The sequence below is a fragment of the Polypterus senegalus genome, chromosome 3 (assembly GCF_016835505.1).
Source record: "Polypterus senegalus isolate Bchr_013 chromosome 3, ASM1683550v1, whole genome shotgun sequence".
Classification (NCBI taxonomy): Eukaryota; Metazoa; Chordata; class Cladistia; order Polypteriformes; family Polypteridae; genus Polypterus; species Polypterus senegalus.
This window is the reverse complement of record NC_053156.1, coordinates 36,471,936-36,489,049: the sequence shown is the minus strand read 5'-3', so window position 1 is coordinate 36,489,049 and position 17,114 is coordinate 36,471,936. Positions and strand designations below refer to the sequence as shown.

At 36.2% G+C, this 17,114-nt stretch overlaps 1 protein-coding gene across 1 annotated transcript in view; it reads left to right on the top strand.

Annotated features, from left to right (window-relative positions):
* mpdu1b (mannose-P-dolichol utilization defect 1b) overlaps positions 1-16,738 on the top strand; it is a 32,609-nt gene extending 15,871 nt beyond the window's left edge. The window contains exons 3-7 of the mRNA XM_039746943.1: positions 11-143; positions 8,728-8,813; positions 10,565-10,683; positions 10,779-10,889; positions 16,199-16,738. Of these exons, the coding sequence (XP_039602877.1) occupies positions 11-143; positions 8,728-8,813; positions 10,565-10,683; positions 10,779-10,889; positions 16,199-16,324 (575 nt within the window). The 3' untranslated portion in view covers positions 16,325-16,738. The remainder of the gene's footprint in view (positions 1-10; positions 144-8,727; positions 8,814-10,564; positions 10,684-10,778; positions 10,890-16,198) is intronic.
* The last annotated feature ends 376 nt before the right edge of the window (positions 16,739-17,114 follow it).

The window sequence follows — 17,114 nt, the reverse complement described above, 5'->3', positions numbered from 1 at the left end:
CCACATGTAGTAAAGCTGCCTCAGATAATAAAACTAATAAGAGCCAAAAGTGCAGAGGGCCTGAGTTTCAAAGCTGTCCTCCTTGAGCTGCTGGCAATTACAGGAACCATGGTCTACAGCATCTCCAACAGCTTCCCATTCAGGTATGTCATCTTCGAAAAAATGTTTATCTCCAATCAAAAGCATTGCAGTTTCTACAGGGAAATATGTACCCAAGTCTTCAATCTGGTCCTGTAGGAAATATCATGTGATTGAATGGTTTACAGATCTGAATCCACGCAGCTTCTTTAATTCTTGTTTCATTAGGAGTCTTGAGAGTCTTGGACTATTAAAGTTGTATTTATAAAACATTATATATTCTTTCCTACCCATTGTTAATTGCAAAGACATGGTTCGCCATGCTCCCATTAACACTGATGTCTGAGTGTTTTAATTATTTGTACCATTGTAGCCTAATATTAGGCACTGCATAAAAGATGCATGTCTTCCTCTTGCACTATTGCCCAACCAACTCGAACAACTGAATACCTGAAATATCAGGAACGTTTGACTTTTTACTTTGCATGCACTTCAGATGGCATAGATGCATATTGAATAGTTTTATGAATTTGTGTTGATCACTACTATATTGGATTAATTACTGCAGTACAGAAGCAGCCCTTTTTGGATGGCACATACACGTGAGCTATGCCCATAGCTTCCTTAATCATGTCCTTGGAGGCATGAAGTGGAGAAGGAGCTAAAATGTTAATGGCTGAGAGAGGAACACTTGTAGAGGGGAAGTTACCTCCTCAGTATTTCTGTGAGCAAAGGAAAGTAGTTTTCCCAGTGGTTAGGAATAGTTTTAAGAAGCTAAATGCCCAGTCCTGTGAACGCTCTTCGAAAAACCCTTCCCTTCAGCTTTCAGTGCCCACTGTTTTTTTAATATTAATTTTTAAAAATTCTTTTCTCCTTTCCTTTCAGCTGTAGCCTGTGGGTAAATTGCATGGTAAATGTTAGCATATCCAAGCAGAGCAAAGGAACACCCAATGTTTCAGATTCATTTTATGCATATAACCCATCTGTGAGCCCTTTTTTGGTGCAGGAGGAGAAAATGATAATGCTGCATGTGTCAAAACGTTTAGTTGGACAGTCATAATAGAGTCCACTGATCCAGGGACTGGTTTATGTTTGACCAAAAAAGCAAACAAATTTGCAAAATGGCTTTGATGTATCAGAATCAAATTAATTTCAGGAAAGGTGTAGATTGTATTATATCAATACAAGTCATATTTAGCTTTTTTGTTGTTCCTAAATGTTTTAGGTGTGCTGATAAACATTTAGACCGGGGTGCCCAATGCGTCCATCGCGATCGACTGGTAGATTGCAAAGATAGTGCAGGTAGATCGCGTTGCATTCAAAAAGATTTTTTTTTAAATGTTAGTCTATCATATATCCTCCTTAAGATATTTGCCACTTGATTGATATACAGGGCGGCCAGACTGAGATCTCTTTTCTTCTAACACACTGGTCATCCCGCACACACAATCAAACACACGAGCTACTGCAAAACTCCGGCTGTGATTAGTTAGCCTTCCAATTTATATCGACTAAAGGGAGAGTATGGGCTGGATGTGGAATTGGAAGAGGATTTTTTTTTCTCACAATGTCACAATCGAAGTGCGTTTGTCTGATCTGTCAATCTATCATTGCTATTCCAAAGAAGAAAAATGTGGAAAGGCATTTTCGAACTGCTCATGAAAACTACGAAACTGACGTCCTTCCAAAAAGCGATCTGAGAAAGAGAAAGGAGAGGGAACTAAAATCGCAGTTAATCGGGCAGCCGTCATTTTCCACTCGGCTGAATTCAAAAGCTCCTTGACTGCATTATTCGGCTCTACTTATTTACGCGAGTCAGCCTTTCCCCACATGAAGATTACTAAATCCAAGTGACCATAAATGTATTGAATTGTTATTGTGCCATAAAGGTTATTCAGTTATGCAAGGTACGACAACATACATTTTATATATAAAGTATACTCAGTATATATATATATATATATTTTTCTCTATTTTATTTGGTCCCTTGACCTGTTTTTAGTATCTCTGTTTTAATTCTCTCTTAATGTTTATTTTTAATATTTTGCTTTTAGTCCTGCTTGTTGTAACTGTACAGCTTTGGTCAGTTGTAATGCTGTGTTTTTAAGCGCTCAACAAATAAATATGGTATGGTATGGTATGTATATATGTATATATATATATGTGTATATATATGTGTATATATATGTACATATATATGTATATATATATGTGTATATGTATATATATATGTATATATATATATGTATATATATATATATATGTATATATGTATATGTGTATATATGTATATATCTATATGTATATATATATATGTATATGTATATGTATGTATATGTATATGTATATATATATATATGTATATATATATATATATATGTATATATATATATGTATATATATATGTGTATATATATATATATATATATGTATATATATGTATATATATATATGTATGTATATATCTATACTAATAAAAGGCAAAGCACTCACTCACTCACTCACTCACTCATCACTAATTCTCCAACTTCCCGTGTAGGTAGAAGGCTGAAATTTGGCAGGCTCATTCCTTACAGCTTACTTACAAAAGTTGGGCAGGTTTCATTTCGAAATTCTACGCCTAATGGTCATAACTGGAAGGTATTTTTCTCCATTAACTGTAATGGAGTTGAGCTGGAAGGGCGGAGTTTCGTGTGACATCATCACGCCTCCCACGTAATCACGTGAACTGATTGTCAACGCAGTGCGTAGAAAACCAGGAAGACCTCCAAAAGCGCTTAAGAAAACATGCATTATATAATTGAGAAGGCAGCGAAAAACAATAAGAAGCGAGCGAGTGACATATACTACCATATTCATGAGTGTTGCTGCCTCGGAAAGAAAGCAAGGTGTAAACCTAAACTTTAAATTAAGTTCATAGACAGGCTACGCTGGCGTTTCACATGCCCACAGGTAATGCGGGATACAAGTTTAATGAGAGGACGAGGATATAAACGAGTTTTGATCACTTTATAACTAAGTTAAAATTGTAGGTGAAGGGGTGTGCTTATGCAAATTCGAGACTGTGTTTGTGGGGATTGACAGTTAAGGGGGGTGGGGAGTCACGCCATCATCTCCCTCCCATTCATCTAATTTCGGTCTGAGCTGAGCTCCGCGCTAATGCCGTTTTCAGAAACTTTGTCAGACTGCCACCAAATACTCACAGAAAAATCCACAAGTTAATACACACGCTGTCTCTAGAGTTTCTCCACACTGAATCCTCCAGGCACTACTTACAAAAGGTCACATTGACAATCGTGTTACGCTATTTTTAAAATCTTTCCTTTTCTTAGCACAAGCACAGCTGAGAAGCTTCGATGCATGTGCTCCATAACGCGTTAAAAAATAATGCATTTAATCACAGCACAGGGGAGCTTTTGTCAATGCATGATTTCCTGGTACACCGATTACATTGATCAGCGCATCCCGATTCATTTTACCCTCGCACCACCTTAGTTTGAGAAGAAGTATGAAAAATATGAGGTTAACACAGAAAAACAGATCACCAATTCAAGCTTTATGAATAATCGATTCGCCATCAATAATTGTTTTGGTAAAGCCATCCTCCTTCCATTTTATAATTTTTCCGCCACTAGCCATGATTAAATGAACGGTAAATAAAGTAAGAGCAAAGCGAGGGTGACTTATTTAGGCAGGCATATATATGACAGCAACACTCATGACAATGTCAATCATGTTACGCTATTATTAAAATGTTTCCTTTTCTTTTCATTACTTCTTTAACACACTACTTCTCCGCTGCGAGCGCGGGATTTTGCTATATATATAATATATGAATGACCTCCAAAGAGCTGAGACTTTTGATATCATGAACGTGTCTGCAAAACTGTGGTCTCCTGCCCAGCAAAAGTCGAGCAGCCAGCGCGTGCATAGCTGTGCCGCCTTTGAGACGCTGACTGCGCTTCTGCCTTAAGTCAAAGTGAGCACTTTTAATTTTTTCATCCTCCCCTGCGCTATAGCCCAGACAAGTGCAAACACGGACCCCTTTTCTACACCACGGAAAAATAATATTAAGGCGATTCACACTTTCTTTTGCACGATATCGATTATGAGGTCCTCACCTCGGATTATGAAAACACGCACGAGTGGAGGACTGACAGTGCCATCACAGCCGATTAATGGCGGGACGCCTCACCAGTCTACACAAGGCGATCATAACGCCAGCGAACACATCTCTCTATACTATATAAAAGAAAAAGGCAACTTTCCTTTCTTTACACCTTTTTCCTTTTATCCCAAACCAAAGCCTTTCTCTTAACACTGCAGAGGACACAAAACTAATTTTCTTTAAATGCCGGTAAGGCACATTACCAGAGGCACAAATTTGAACGCTCACATAGAAAATGTAATTTCTATACCACAGCCGTGTGTAGCGCCTTTCAAAAGGGATCTACTACCGAGAGATGATCCATATACATTTTAGCTGCTGTTAGTTACTTACCTGTTGTGTTACACAGTCTTTAAAATGTAGTTTACCTGAAACCACTCCAGTAGTGCTCAATGTACCTGTACTTCTTAAAACGTTAATGTTTTACTGTTTAGACTATATTTTATTATTTTTCCCTTGCACTCAGTGACCAAAGCTATACACACACATATAGACACATACAAACATACACACAAGTATATGTATGTGTATATATATGTATGTATGTGTGTATATATATATATATATATATATATATATAAACACACACACACCCTATCTACATTATATATATATATATATATATATATATATATACATATATATATATACACATACACACACACACACACACACACACATATATATAATTTGTGTGTATGTATGTATGTGTATATATGATGTAGATAGGTATGTATATATATATATATATGTGTATATGTAGATATGTATATAGATATGTAGATATGAAGATATGTATGTGTATATATATGTATGTATGTGTGTGTGTTTGTGTGTGTGTGTGTTTATATATATGACAGCAGCAATCCAAGCTGTGAGAAAACACTAAAAAGGAGGCATGTCAGACGTGGTACATTTTCTGATGCAGCTAGACGAAAAAAACTTTGTGACACTGCTGCCAAATACACAAAACAATTACTTTGACAATCATGTTACATTATTTTTAAAATGTTTCCTTTTCTTTTTCATAACTTCTTTAACACATGACATCACAAGCGCGGGTATTTTGCTATATATATATATATATATATATATCACAGCGACACTCATAACAGTGACAAAACAATTACATTGACAATCATGTTACGCTATTTTCAAAATGTTTCCTTTTCTTTCTCTTTCCTTCTTTAACACACTACTCTCCGCTGCCAAGCTGGTATATATATATATATATATATATATATATATAGAGATAGATAGACAGATAGATAGAGATATATATATATAGATAGATATGAAAACAACATATATATATATATATATAGATAGATATATATATATATAGATAGATATATACAGTCATGTGAAAAAATTAGGACACCCTTTGAAAGCATGTGGTTTTTTGTAACATTTTTAATAAATGGTTATTTCATCTCCGCTTCAACAATACAGAGAGATTAAAGTAATCCAACTAAACAAAGAAAACTGAAGAAAAGTCTTTTCAAGATCTTCTGTAAATGTCATTCTACAAAATGCCTATTCTAACTGAGGAAAAGATAGGACACCCTTGCCCCTAATAGCGAGTGTTACCTCCTTTGGCTGAAATAACTGCAGTGAGACGGTTCTTGTAGCCATCTACCAGTCTTCGACATCGGTCTGAGGAAATTTTACCCCACTCCTCAATGCAGAACTTTTTCAGCTGTGAGATGTTTGAGGGTTTCTTGCACGTACAGCCCTTTTCAAGTCACCCACAGCATCTCAATGGGATTCAAATCTGGACTTTGACTTGGCCATTCCAGGACTCTCCATTTCTTCTTTTCAGCCAATCTTTGGTTGATTTACTAGTATGTTTTGGGTCATTGTCATGTTGCATGGTCCAGTTCCGCTTCAGCTTTAATTTTCTAACTGATGGTCTCACATGTTCTTCAAGCACCTTCTGATACACAGTAGAATTCATCGTGGATTCTATGATGGTGAGCTGACCAGGTCCTGCTGCAGCAAAGCAGCCCCAAACCATGACACTTCCACCTCCATGCTTCACAGTTGGTATGAGGTTCTTTTCTTGGAATGCTGTGTTTGGTTTACGCCAAACATGTCCTCTGCTGTTGTGTCCAAATAATTCAATTGTGGACTCATCTGTCCAAAGAACATTATTCCAGAAGTCCTGGTCTTTGTCAGCTTTATCTCTGGCAAATGTCAGTCTGGCCTCGATGTTTCTCTTGGAAAGCAAAGGTTTCCTCCTTGCACACCTCCCATGCAAGTTAAACTTGTACAGTCTCTTTCTGATTGTAGAGGCATGTACTTCTACATCAACAGTAGCCAGAGCCTGCTGTAGTTCTCGAGATGACACTTTAGGGTTTTTGGAGACCTCTTTTAGCATCTTGCGGTCTGCTCTTGGGGTGAACTTGCTGGGGCGCCCAGTCCTGGGCATGTTGGCAGTTGTTTTGAAAGCCCTCCACTTGTAGACTATCTTCCGGACAGTGGAATGGCTGATTTCAAAATCTTTTGAGATCTTTTAAATCCCTTCCCAGACTCATAGGCTGCTACAATCTTTTTTCTGAAGTCCTCTGACAGCTCTTTTGTTCTCACCATGGTGCTCACTCTCACTTCAACAGTCAGGAGCACACCAAACTAAATGTCTGAGGTTTAAATAGGGCAAGCCTCATTCAACATGCAGAGTAACGATCTACTAATTATGTGCACCTGGTGTGATATACCTGTGTGAGATCTGAGCCAATTTAAGAGGGAATACATGTGAGGGTGTCCTATCTTTTTCCTCAGTTAGAATAGGCATTTTTGTAGAATGACATTTACAGAAGATCTTGAAAAGACTTTTCTTCAGTTTTTTTTGTTTAGTTGGATTACTTTAATCTCTGTATTGTTGAAACGGAGATGAAATAACCATTTATTAAAAATGTTACAAAAAACCACATGCTTTCAAAGGGTGTCCTAATGTTTTCACATGACTGTATATATAGATAGATAGATATGAGAACAACACTCATATCAATGACAAAACAATTACATTAACAATCAAGTTACGTTGTTTTTCAAATTTTTCCTTTTCTTTTCGTACCTTCTTTAACACACTACTTCTCCGCTGCGAAGCTCGGGTATTCTGCTAGTATATATGTATATGTATGTATATATATATATATGTATGTATATATATATATATATATATGTATGTATGTATGTGTGTGTATATATGTATGTATATTTGTATATATATATGTATATATGTGTGTATGTATATATGTATATGTATATATGTGTATATATGTATATGTATGTATATATGTATGTATATATGTATATATATGTATATGTGTATATGTGTATATATGTATATATATATATATGTGTATATGTATGTATATATATATGTATATATAGCATGCTTAATGTGGGTAGATCATTTCGACCTTTAAAGTAGCTCGCAAGCTGAAAAAAGTGTGGGCACCCCTGATTTAGACAATTTATGATAGCAGCAGATTAAGTATGCTTGTTTTGGGATGGCACAGTGGGGCATTGTTGGGAATTGTGGATGCAACTTTGGCCACTATATATTTTTGTTGTCTGCCTGGTGAGAGCTAGTAAATGATTTCACAAAGAATTACACACCAGCCTGCTCCTTATGGAGGAATATTTTGGACAAGATTAAATAAAGAAATACGCAAAAAAGTACTGTGAAATGTGTCGATAAATGCAGGAAGAGAGCATGAATTGTGAGTGTAAATAAATAAATGTGTCATGGAATATGTTTTTTGTTGCTTATTTATTTATTTATTTATTTAATTTTATCTGTAATAGTCCTTCAAATGCAGCATGAAGCATGGCTTTAATTTAAAATGGTTGCTTTCACTCATCAAAGCTGAGGAGGTGAACTCAAGTGAGTGCTGTGTTTTAATTGGTGAATCATCAGTACACTGGACATAAATCTTTGACCGTGAATTGCCACATATACAGCAGACACTTCAAATACAGGCTGCCAATGATGAATTCACAGTTTATAGAATTAAAGTTGACACTTTGCACAGTTTCTTGCACTCATAGTTGATGTGCACAATCACAAATTTGAGCATGCAAATGACCCAACACGATTTCCACATCAAGCAAAGCACATATGTTCACTCTGCAGATAATTCACCAGTCAAAAACAGTACCAACTAGAGTCCGCCTTCTTAGATTTGACGAGTGGAAGGGCAGTTTTAAATTCAATACATATTTCTTGTTGTGCTTGAAGGAATATTACAGACAAATTATAAAGAAGAAACAGAAAACCCATTCCGTGACACATTTATTTATTTACACTCATATTTTGTGCTGTTTTTCTTTATTTATTGTCACATTTCACAGTACTTCCATTTGTTTGCATATTTATTTATTTAATTTTTTCCAAAATATTCCTCCATAGCTCCTTGCTTTTTCTCTTGTCGGCCTCATGCCAGATGTTGACTCTGCCTGCTGCTTGTTGACAGTGCCTGGGGAGAAGTGCTGTTTCTGATGGTGCAGACCGTGACGATTGGCTTTCTCATTCAGCATTATGGGGGGAACACTGGAAGAGGTATGTTTGCTGGGCGAAGGTATGAGAATTGTTTTGTATTTTGGGGATCGATATCAAGCACAGTTTGGTGACCAATTGTAAAAGAGAACTTGGAGGTCTGGGAACTGAAAGAAAATTCTATTACTACAAAAGTAACAAAGGTAGTAAAAAAAAAGATGGGATGAGAATAAAATGAAGGAAAACATAGCAACACGAAAATGAAGCAAATGAAGGTTTATATTACTCTTTTCTGTTGTAAGCACTGTGCTACAATGTTTTTTATGCTAAGGGTAATTTTGAATATTTTTGTAATATCATAGGTAAAGTAAGTTAATATCTAAGCTGGCACATCTTAAAGAAGAAGAGACACGTCTGAGATCCTCTGACTCTGGCCTTCTCACTGTTCAGTGGGTTCATTATGTGCCTTCTGTTGAGTGCTTGTTTAAATCTGTTGCTGTTCCATTCATCTATCTTCTATACCCACTTGATTCGATAATCAGGTCACAATGCAGCAGACCTAGATCCAAGCTACAGTAACTAATCACTTTAATGCACTTGTTTTTGGAATATGTGTGGAACACCATAGTAATCAAAGATAAATCGATATAGACATGTGCAAACATACAGCAGCTGTTTTAAAGTTTAATCTCACCCTTCCAGTACTGTGACACAGCATTGATGACCAGTGCAAATTCATGCCGCCTGCTTTGGGTATCCCATGATCTGAAAGTCTTTCCATATGTCTCTATGAAGTGCTTCATCACTGTTCACATTTAAATCTTACTAAAAACACACCTTGTGCTCTATTGGCGAAGTCTCATGTTTATAAACTGAAATGTAGCAGGCTTATTTCACACTAATGACTAACTGTGTGACCCCTAGCAAGAAAGTTAAACTTTTAGTGTGGTCTGGATATAATAAATAATGTGACCATAACATTTGTTATATTTATTAGGTGCACTTAATTATAACAGGGTAGTGCCCCTTTTTGCTTGCAGTACAGCCTGAATTCTTTGTGGTACTGATTCAAAAAGGGTCTAAATATGTGAACATTGTGCACAATGCTGCTGGGATATTTACCCTGTATTGGAATATGAATGAATAAAACAGTTACTCAGATGACTGAAAAGCATTCCTTTGATTTTATCCTGTGTTAGGAAAGTAAAAAAATGCTACTTGTCCAAACTACAGTGGTCCAGGCAGAAATTTTGTAAAAATGGCGCAGCTTCATGCAGCAAATATAAAGCAGCCTCTTATCATTTTTTCGACAAACATCCTCAAGTCTTTTTGAAAGTTTAGCATTATAATGTACATATTTTGACTATAATATTTACATTAAGCTGATATGGTTAGGAAAATAGGTTTTTACAGTAATTTATTGATTTTTTTTTTGATCCAAAGCAATTATGCAGTTTTGCTTACATATTTCTTTATTGTTGGACCATGTAGAATAAGTGATTTGCTCAAGATAGCATTAAGAAGTCAACCTTGGGTATACAATTTGTAGTGTACAGTTCAGTGATTCAATTATATCCTAGGCCATGCTGCATACATTGGGACAAGATAGGCATTTTGTGCCTTCAATGTAAATTACTTCAACATATTCAGTCGTGTGTTGAGTATTTATTGTACAGTGTAAAGAAAATCCCATGTAATTGTAGAAATACTATTTGCTAATAGAAACATATTTTGATAACGTTCATTGAAATCTATAAAAGGCTCATTTTTTTTTCTTTTTTTCCCTTCCCCACTGAAATTTTACAATGCCTAAGGCATTGGGTTTTTAGGGCTTTATGCAGTTATACTGTTACTGCTGCTGTCACCACTGACCCCCAAGACTGTGGTAACGCTGATGCAAGCCACCAATGTGCCAGCTATTGTAATTAGTCGGGTAAGTTCTGTGTGTAGGTCTGTCTCTCCCCTTCTTTGTTTGTATCTACACCCAATCCCAACTTATCCATGTAATATTCTTTTTTCTCTTGCCAGCTCATTCAAGCAGCTACTAACTATCGCAATGGACACACAGGGCAGCTGTCTGCTATCACTGTGTTCCTGCTGTTTGCTGGTTCTTTAGCCCGAATTTTCACAACAGTGCAGGTATGAAGATTTTTACTTTTGTCTCTGTGACTCGTACCTTGGCCTCTTATTTTAGATACACTATAGTATGTGTCAGTCTTTTTGTATGGATAGATAGATCTGAGTTATTTCCTTTTTGTAAAAATGTTTACATATTAGGGAAACGCAAGGTTTCGAAGGCCTTTAAGTATTGCTTTTTTGCTCCATTTTTTAGGTGTGTTTTTCACTTTGTCATTTTAGATTGTTTCTTCCTTCAGTCTAAATTCACACTTTATAGGTTGATGGCCATTTCTTGGCTGCCTACCATATTATGTTGAACTATAGTCTTTTAAAAAAGTAAGTACTGTACATCACATGGAACTTGTTAACTTTTTCAACTTATTGAGCTGGCAAACAATGCCTACAGATAAAGGTGATGTATTTTAATAAAAACACAATGAGATTTTGTCTTTTCAATCATTTATTCAATGAAAATATCCATAAATGTAATGGTCTGCTAGGGAAAAAGTAAGTACACCCTTGACCTCAAAAGTTTGTGTATGGCTGAAATTGCTTCTTGTAGGATTTCTTGAATAAACTGTCCAGCAGTCTCTGAAATTGACTTGGGTACATTTTTTGACCACACCTTCATGAAAAATTTCTTCAGTTGCAAGAAAACCCAGGAACATATTGCACATACTATGTTTCAAATCACTCCCACGTTATTTCAATGAGATTCAATTAGGTCTTTTACTAGGCAAGACGATAACCCTCCAGTTAGTCTTTTTGAGCCACTTCTTGGTGGATTTGCTAGTCTGCATTGGATCATTCTCGTGTTGAAAGGTCCATTTCAAGTTCAACTTTTGCTTCCAGACAGATGGCCTTACGTGCTTGATATGATGCAGAATTCATTGCTAACTTGATGATTTTAAGCTGCCCAGGATCTGAAGTAGCAAAGCAACCCTAAACCAGAACATTTCAGCCATGCTTAAAGTGTTATGAGGTTCTTCTCCTAAAATCTTCGATTTGTGCCAAACATGTCTACCATTACTGTGGCCAAACATCCCTATCTTTGATTCTATCCAGAGTATATTGGTCCAGAAAGCCTGGTCTTTGCCTACAATTTCAAGTACAAAATGTAGTCTTGCTGAAATATTCTTTTTGTATAGCAAAAATCTTTTACTGGCACTCCTCGCATGCAGGTCAAATTTGTACAGTCTGTTTTTTGATTGTACAAGCATATGCTTTAACAACAGCAAGAGTTACCTGCAAATCCTACAATGAAATTCTGGTGTTTTTGGAGACTTCTTCTAGTATCACATTGTCAGATGTTGAGCTGAATTTGATAAGCCTGCCAGTCCTGGACAAATTAGAAGTCATTTGAATGCTTGCACACTTGTGGATGATTTACCTTACAGTGGAATGATTGTCAAATTATTTAAAATCAATCTTTTTACATACCTATGAGTCTGGCAAGGAATTCATAACCTTCTTTCTGAGGGTTTTAAAGAGATGTTTTGGTCTTCGCGTGATAACAACACACACATCAATATCAAAAGAAGACACCAGACCCTCGATATCTATGGTTTCAATAAGACAGGTTCCCTAAGGAGGTACTCATCATCTTCACCTAATCAGGAACGCATTATTCTAATCTGATGGATCTGAAGGAGTGATAAATGTAGTGGTGTACTTACTATTTCAAGTTTTTGTTAATTTAGATCATAAGAATGAATACACCATGTGAATGTTATGTGTCATTTGTTTATCACCTTTATCTATAGGTACTGTTTGAATGAATATCTGATGAATGCCTGTTCAAATATGCTAAAAAGTCAACCATTTCCAAGATGTGTACTTACTCTTTCACATGTCTGTATGTTCCTTGTTTCTGTCTTTGACTGAATATGCTTTAGAGCAGGAGCAGATTATTCTGATGCAGAAGGGCTGTGATGACTGCAGGCTTTTGGTTCCACTGGTTCCTTAATTTAATATTCTCCTCATTTAATCACAAATCATTTTAACTTTTTGTCTTCTGTCTGACATAACTTTACACACAGTGTTTTTAGTGATGTTATTTTAATTCACTTGCTTGTCAAGAATTAAAAATGATGTTGTTTCCTTATTAATAACCAGATTTGCTTTAAACGTATGTTAAAAATAATCACCTCATTTTTTACTTTTCCCATCTGTTTATTTGTTAATCATAAAGTTGCTAAAATTGAGTGAGAGGTTCCAATTCTCCTTAGTTCATTTTGTCAGTTTACCCAGAAAAAATAAAATATAGGATGGAACAGATTTCCTGACACCACTGAATGATAACAGGAATAGGGAGCATATAATGTAATTTAAATAACATGTCCAGTGAACCAAAATAATTGGGTTTTGTTTAAGAAATTGATTAGAAGATCAATGTCAACAGCAGTTTTTAGAAATCCATTCTCTCTGTAGACGGTTTATGATGAGTCAAAGTCCATTTTTTTATATGAATTTGTGGGCTAAGTTGGGGTAGTTATTAATATTTTGTATTAAAATGTAGCAAAGTGAGTGTATTTTAGAAAGACAATAATTGGCACCAAGGACTCTCTGATATCCAAGCCAGAAGCTTATGTGTTTGGGTGGGGAAGATTCTTGTATTTATTTATTAGAGCTTCTGTAAAATGTTTATTTCTCCTTGGGGACAAATAAAGTATGATCTAGTCATATACTTAAAATGAAACTCACCTGACGCAAAATGAAAGTACATCACAGTATGCCCTCAGCAGAGCTTGCCTTGTATTTTACCCTTGACTATTTGAACCGTGTGCTTTGGCACATTAAATTATTAGCACATACTGTAAGTCTTCCAGCTAATAATTATGGAAAATATAATGGTGTGCAAATACAAGCATTCAGGCTCACGGCCTCTTATGTGTGCGATCAGACACCAGTTTGAAGAAAAAAAAAGATATATAAATTTGCTTGTAGTCAGGTCAACACTGATTATTAAATGCCCAAACCTTACATGATAAAAAGTGATGTACACAGGTGGGGCATCCCCTCAATGCACACACTGACTTTAGCAAATGTAGTAAATAACAAATCATAAAGCAAACAGACTGAGTGTGAAAATGTCCATAATCCCAATGTAGACTCACCAACTAACTTTATTAGGTACATCTTGCTAGTACCGGGTTGGCTTTCACCTTCAGAACTGCCATAATTCTTTGTGGCATAGATTCAACAAGGTGCTGGAAACATTCCTCAGGGATTTTGGTCCATACTGACATGATAACATCACCCAGTTGCTGCAGATTTGTCAGCTGTGCCTCCATGATGTGAATCTCCCGTTCCACCACATCCTAAAGGTGCTGTATTGGATTGAGATCTGGTGACTGTGGAGGTCATTTGAGTACAGTGAACTCATTGTCATGTTCAAGAAACCAGTTTGAGATGATTTGATGACGTCTTAACCTGCTGGAAGTACCCATCAGAAGATGGTTACACTGGAGTGGACATGGTCAACAGTGATACACAGATAGGCTGTAACATTTCAACGATGCTCAGTTTGTACTAAGTGGCCCATATTGTGCCAAGAAAGTATCCCTCCCACCATTACACCACCACCTTCAGCCTGAACCGTTGATAACATGGCAGGAAGGATCCATGCTTTAATGTTGTTGACACATTCTGACCCTCCCATCCAAGTGTCACAGCAGAATTCAAGGTGCATCTAACCAGGCAACATTTTTCCAATCTTTTGTTGTCCGATTTTAGTGAACCCATGCGAATTGTAACCTTAGTTGTCTGTTATTAGCTGACAGGAGTGGCACCCGGTGTGATCTCCTGCTGCTTCAGCCCATCTGTTTCAAGGTTCGAGGTGTTGTGCGTTCAGAGATGCTCATCTGCTTACCTTGGTTGTGTGGTTGTTTGAGTTACTGTGTTGCCTTTCTATCAGTTCAAACCACTCTGGCCATTCTCTTCTGATCACTGGCATCAACAGGCATTTTTACCCAGACAGTTGCCACTCACTGGGTATTTTCCATTTTTTGGACCATTCTCTGTAAACCCTAGAGATAGTTGTGCGTGAAAATCCCAGTAGATCAGCAGTCTCTGAAGTACTCCAACCAGCCCACAACCATGCCACATTCAAAGTCACTGAAATCCACTTTCCTTCCCATCCTAATGTTCAGTTTAAACTTCAGCAGGTCATTTTGACAATGTCTACAGTCCTAAATGCGTTGAGTTGCTGTCGTGTGATTGGCTGATTAGATATTTGTGTTAACAAGCAGTTGAATAGGTGTACCTAATAAAGTGGCAAGTGAGTGTACATGACAGTATGAATTTTTTTTTTTTTAATAAAATGTATTTCATAGTAGGAAACATAATCAGAAAGTATAAAGCCAACAGCCCAAAAAATAAACAGTTTGATATCCTGTGCAAATTGCGTTTCCACAAAAGAAGGATTAAACATAACTTTTGAAAAAAATAAAACTAAATAGAAGTATTGCAGAGTATCAGTTTATTTAACGCAGACATTTTAATGGGATTCCATACCAAACAGTACAACAAGGCTGCTTTAACATCAGCAGCACAACCTGAGGGATGCATCTAAGCGCAACAACTCCATAATAATAAATACTGATAATTAATCCTGTGACGTCACCACATTTACAGTATTCTTGCTTGTGTCAATTGGTTACCATGAAGTCATACATTTAGCCACAAGAATTTGTAGCCCAAATAAATAAATATTTTGATGCTAATAAAAATTTCTAGAATTAGAAAACTAATTTACTGGTTTTCTCTTTGTGCCTTTTGCAGGGATGGTTCTTGCGTCGTGCCCAAAGTTACTAGTAAAGGCTTAAAGTGGATCTGAGAATGTCATGCTGTTTTCTTTTTAAATGTTAACCATTAATTATAAAGGGTTAAAATATTGTTGACTGTCTTGTGAATTTGAAGGTTTTAAATATCATTAAAGTCACTTTTTTTACTGCAGATTTTCTCAGTAACTTGAAAAATGAAGGTTTTAAGTTTCCCTTTTTACTCAGGAAGTTCTGAAGAGAGGAAAGAATAAGAGCAGTTTCAGCCTTTCAGCAGCTGTTTATTCATGAGTTTTAACTGAGGAAGAATGTACTGAATAGACAGACGTGCATTTCCGACTGGTTTTTCTAATGAGAAGCTGCTAATTTTTGTCTTTGCAAGAGAAAGAAGCGTAAATTTGACAGATTTTGTATTGATATTATGATAGCTTTTAGTCTGAAAGATGAGGTTATATTTGTAGCAAATAAAAGAAAGACATAGATGTATGTTGAAGTGGAGAAACTGGAAGAAAACATTTTGGTGGATGATTTCTTTTTTTGTCTTGCTAGGAAACTGGAGATCCTTTAATGATACTGACATTTGTGGTTTCGTCATGCTGCAATGGTATTATTGCAGCCCAGTTACTCTACTACTGGAATGTCCCATCCAGCCACAAAGAGAAAAAGCACAAGTAGAGTAAAGAAAAAAACATGTTGCAGAGGAGGGGAAGAAATCATGGAGTTCATACCTGATGGAACATTTCTTTAAATCCAAATCTTTCTGGACCAAAATAAATCGGAAAAATTGTGTGCAATATTTACTGATTTAGAATCGGTTACATAACCAGCTATTGGAAGGTAACAAAGCCCTGGCTAATAGATGAGTCCAAAATCATGAAAGCTACAGGGACAATAACAACAGTCAGTGATATACTGTATATGAAAGTGCTGGTTTTAACACAATATGGCCCTTGGTTTATGTGATCTACTTTGTTTTTTTCTCTTGCCTGTGTTCGTATGAAATTACATTCCCGAGTTATTTTTGTAAATTTCAGTAAATCTGTTCCTTTCCTGATTTCTTTTTAAAAAATTAAAATGTGCTTATTTTAATTATTTCAATGCTTTTGTATTTAGAGCCAAATAATTACTCCGTTACTGGTAAGAATTTTCAACTCTCTAACAAATAATGGTTGCTGGTGTACTTTGTGTCAAAGATGGACTGTCTTACACAGAGAGATGCAAATATGAAAGGTGAGACTTATGAATGAATGAATACCTTACTGAGATGTGCAGAGCATGTGATATAGGCATATAGGCATTTTCCATCAGCCTGGGTGGTACCGTTCGTATCTAGTTGGTGAAGTACCCAACATATGCAGATGCAGCACACATTTTAAGGATTTTCCTTTGGTTATAGACAAGAATAATTTCATTTTTATGTTCCAGGTGACTGTCATTGTATTAGCAAAAATATAAATGATTTGGA